The sequence below is a fragment of the Diadema setosum genome, chromosome 6 (genome assembly GCF_964275005.1).
Source record: "Diadema setosum chromosome 6, eeDiaSeto1, whole genome shotgun sequence".
Classification (NCBI taxonomy): domain Eukaryota; kingdom Metazoa; phylum Echinodermata; class Echinoidea; order Diadematoida; family Diadematidae; genus Diadema; species Diadema setosum.
The window spans coordinates 24,422,662-24,427,042 of record NC_092690.1 but is presented as its reverse complement, the minus strand read 5'-3'; the positions used below and the strand labels follow the sequence as shown (position 1 = coordinate 24,427,042).

Here is a 4,381-nt window from a genome sequence, read left to right as displayed (position 1 = left end):
GTTGTGTTGAATACAGCTGGAAGTATTCGGACCTACTAAAATCAGTATTTCGATCACTTTCGTCTGAAGTTTAACGAATTATTATACACCCGTAGGACGCTTTGCATAATGTTTTATTCACAGTTAGCAAAAACAGTCTTGATAGAAGTTAAGGTACTCAGATCAAAGTACACATGTAAAAACTACTAGATACCGAGGTATACTGTGAGTAGATCAAAGAAAACAAAACGCTAAGTACTAGGTATATGCATATACACGTGTACCATCAGGGAGGTTACCTCCCTGGTACCATGGAGCTGATTTGCTGAACAACCACGGAATACTAGTACTCGCAGGTTATATGCGTGAAAATGTAGGTAATGGTATTACGCAACGTTTTGTCGCGACCCCGGAAGTAGAAGTGGCAACGCTGTCACTGTTACGGAAGATTGACTCGTCATCCCTAGCCAGCCCTCCGTACAACTATACTGCGTGGACAGTACATGTACATTTTAATACTCGCCTTGGCTGTGGAGCATCAGAGTACAGCATGCTGTAGTAGGCAACGATTCCCATCTTGCGAACAAGAAGATCCCATTTCTGCGTGATATCAAGGTAAACACTGTTGAGTAGCCAAAATTTTCCATTTCAACTGTATCTGTTATCTTGTAAGGCCCGAGCGAGTTTTATATCCTTTTAGCCGATTGTTGCTCGACGTACAACCGGCCCGCAGGCCGCAGTGGCCCGCAGTGCCGGTGTTAGCGCACACGCTCAGCCTGTACACGCCCAACCTCCGGCGGATGTTCACACGCACTCGTACTCGTACTGAGTCGTAGTACACAGTGTACGTGGCTATTGCAAGTGTACGGTAGGCCGTAGGTTTCTAGATCCATCGGTAGTTTTAATAGTAAGAAACCATAAATGAGTGAAGGAAGTGATTTGTTTGTTTCATTTCTATCTGACAAGATGGCTGGATAGCCCGCATTCAGCTGCAATCAGTATGGGGGGTGTTTCATAAAGCTGTTCGTAAAGTTACGAACAACTTACGAGCGACTGGTGATCACATGATCATGGACATGGTGATCAGTAACTGATGTGCTATACTTAGCAGAATTTCCATAATTTAGCACAAGAACTGATCACCAGTCGCTCGTAAAGTCGTTCGTAACTTTACGAACAGCTTCATGAAACACCCCCCAGAACTGATCATGCGATCACTAACACTGCGTTAGTCGCTCGTAAGTCATTCGTTATACAAATGACGCACAGGTCTGAGTGCGTCAGTCGGAATTGTGTGCATAAGGTATGGAATGCTTAACCCACGAGGCGAAGCCGAGTGGGTTTAGGCTAAATTCCATAGTTACCGCATGCACACTATATTCCGACTGACGCACGAATAGACATGTGCGTCATTTGATTTATAGAATGGGTAATTTTCTTGTCAAAAATCCAGTTTTCTATCGTGTTACCCGATGACAAAATTACTGGATGCATTTCCTTTTGGCTTGCCGTAAAGGGCATGCATACCCGTACTTACCGTTTTTACTGGATGCACGGCCAGCCATGCATCAGTTTTTACTGGATGCATGGCCAAGCTGAGTGCGCGAACGCTTGCTTTATTGCGCGAACCTTTGTTACAAGTACGCATACTCTTGCTAAGTGCGCGATAACATGTTTACCACTGTGACTCAGCGTGCAGCCAGTAAAAATGAACACATAGCTCTCGACCAATCAGATCGCAGGATTCTCGCTACCCATTCTATAAAACTTTACGAACAGCTTTATGAGATACCCCCCTGTGGTCTTCCATGGTGTCCACGGTCAATATAAAGTTGGATGTAGGGTCAAAATTTACTACAGTAATTGTAATTAGACTCTAGTCTCTTGTAAGTTGTATATTCGTGATATTTGGAAGGCGGGACCATTCATTCACTGATTAGGTTAATTTACAATCTTACACCCTTGTCTGACTCTTAGTCTTAGTCTTAGCGATACATGAAATGGGATCTTTGGTAGTAAATTCACGTAGGGCCTAGGGCCAGGCCCTACATGAGTTGGAGTCTCTCACACATGGGATCTCCATGTAATTTTTAGTAGTATCCGAGTGTTTTGCCGCTTATTAGACTGTAGAGGGGACGGTATGATTACTCGCAACATTACATATTTTCATTGCTCAGCAGTGGGACCTGGGAATGGAACCAGGGCAGGGTCCTTTGGATTGTGAGGCAGACGCGCTACTGTCTAACTGTTAGTAGAGGTCTACTGCCTGACTAATGTACCCTGCAAATGGCCGTGTTTCCCAGTTACAAAGAATCCTTCAAAAATCAAAAAATATCCTAGATCCAGACAATGAATGATATCACTACCAACATGTTGTCCTCTGTAGCTGTTCCTTGTGTCATTATCAATTTTCATATGTCCAATTTTCTCTGTTAATTTGCAAACAGAATAATAGATAGTCAAGCAAACCAGTGCAAGGAAAAACATAACCTCTTTGTTGGAGGTAATGACTGTAGTTTCAATACGACAACAGCAACTTGGCCACAGCTACTTAGGTACTGTAATTGTGGCAGTGAACGATAATTCAGGCTATTTGCTGTGATACCGGAAATTACTGTAAGGTCATGCGAGGGGTTTGACAGAAAGATCAGTCTGTATCTGGTCGCCAGGGATATGTTCCGCGGTTCCACAGAGACTACATCTGGCTTCAAGAAATGCCCTCCTACGGAGGAGAGCTACGTAAATGTAAAAAAAAAAAAGAAATGATAAAAAAACTCCTCCGGACAGACATTTTTTTTTTTTTTTTTGGTCTAGCAAGGGGCTTACTTTAAAGGGCAGGTATGTTGTTATGCTGCTTGTGTAGCCATCTTACACTGTATATGTTATGTCTGTGAAATAATATGCTCTTCTCATTTACGTACTGTAGGTGATTGTCGCCATCAGAGAGATCGCTGGTCGCCATGGCGTCTGAGGCCAATCCCTTCTCCCTTCTCTTGACTTCGAGTCAGGACACTGGCAGCGCAGAGGCACCAAAAGTGAGATTCCAATCTGGATTTGATTTTTACAGGTTTCATTAGTATGATCATGGGACTTTTGGATGCTTTGTAAATGTACACAGAATAAGATTTCCTACTTTTTACTACACCATTGACAAGCTGTTCATGAATAATGTCATTGCCATTTCCATATGGTTGGCATGAGAGAGTGAATTAAATAAATTAATTATACCTGTGCAATCAACTACATCCTTTGTCTTCAAGCATGTTGTGAAGTTACAAAATGATAATAAGTATTGTGTGGTGGTATGTGAGTTGAAGTTGACTTCATATTTGCTAGCAGCTTAGGGATATACACCAGCCAGGCAGAAGAGACTTCACAATTCCTCGATATTTCACTCATTTGAATATTTTTGTTTGCCATTCAAACAAAGTTTGAATTATAACCATGGACAATAATGCCCAAAGTATTCTTTTGTTTGTTTTGCTTTTTGTATGAATGTTTGTATTGCGATGCATAACAACTTATGAAAAAAAAAGAAGAGAAAAGACAATAACATACACTGTAAATCATCAATGCCCTGTTCACATTGCCGTCCTTGTGCATAACTATTGGAAGAATTTTGAAAAAAGAGTAAATGTTTGGAGCTTAAAGGGATCGTATGGTTTTGGTTGAGGCCTAATTTTAGGTTTCTAACATTTTTTGGTGAGATAATGAGAAACCTCTTATGAAATATGAAAGAGCATGAAGTTCCATGATGAATTTAACATTTATTTGATGAAAATTGTTTTTGAAATGGCCGAGATATCCAAAACAGACTGATTCTGTTTCTAATAAAGTGTGGGACCCACCTTCTATTACGATCGCTTTGTTTTTGGATGTTTCGGTCATCGAATTCCAAACCCAATTTTGAATCCCTCTTAAATTGGTTTGCTCTGTACTATATCATAAGCGTTTTCTTGGTATCTCACAAAAAGTTAGAAGCCCAGTTCTCATCACCACCAATACTGTACCATCCCTTTAATGTGAAATGGTTTTATTTGTGTCCTCTCTTCTCTCTCTCTCATCCCATCCTGTCTTCATGCATTTTCTGCTGACCCCTGCGAGAAGGCTAGTGTCATCGAGGTCACTTCAACGGCCAGAGAGATCAGTCTAGTGGACTCGGTCATCCAGAAAGTCTTCCTTATTACTGTTGATCAAGGTGAGCATGCAGACCGCTTTCCAACAGATAGTAAGTTGGAGCTTTTGCAGTGGCAATGTGGACAGTAGATTGTGCTTGTTACATGCAAACTTTGGTAGTTCATAGTTACGAGCTCAACATACTCGTGTCTGCTTGAATCCACAATTTCCAGGTTAGCATGCCTGTACAGTGACGGTACATTAACCCTAACTAGGCCGGGCTATT

General features: G+C 41.6%; 1 protein-coding gene across 1 annotated transcript in view; it reads left to right on the top strand.

Annotated features, from left to right (window-relative positions):
• Nucleotides 1–2,939: 2,939 nt before the first annotated feature.
• The window catches only part of LOC140229657 (ubiquitin conjugation factor E4 A-like), a 23,543-nt gene continuing 22,101 nt past the window's right edge, over nucleotides 2,940–4,381 (top strand). Inside the window, exons 1-2 of the mRNA XM_072309900.1 lie at nucleotides 2,940–3,014; nucleotides 4,087–4,177. Coding sequence (XP_072166001.1) covers nucleotides 2,940–3,014; nucleotides 4,087–4,177 — 166 coding nt within the window. The remainder of the gene's footprint in view (nucleotides 3,015–4,086; nucleotides 4,178–4,381) is intronic.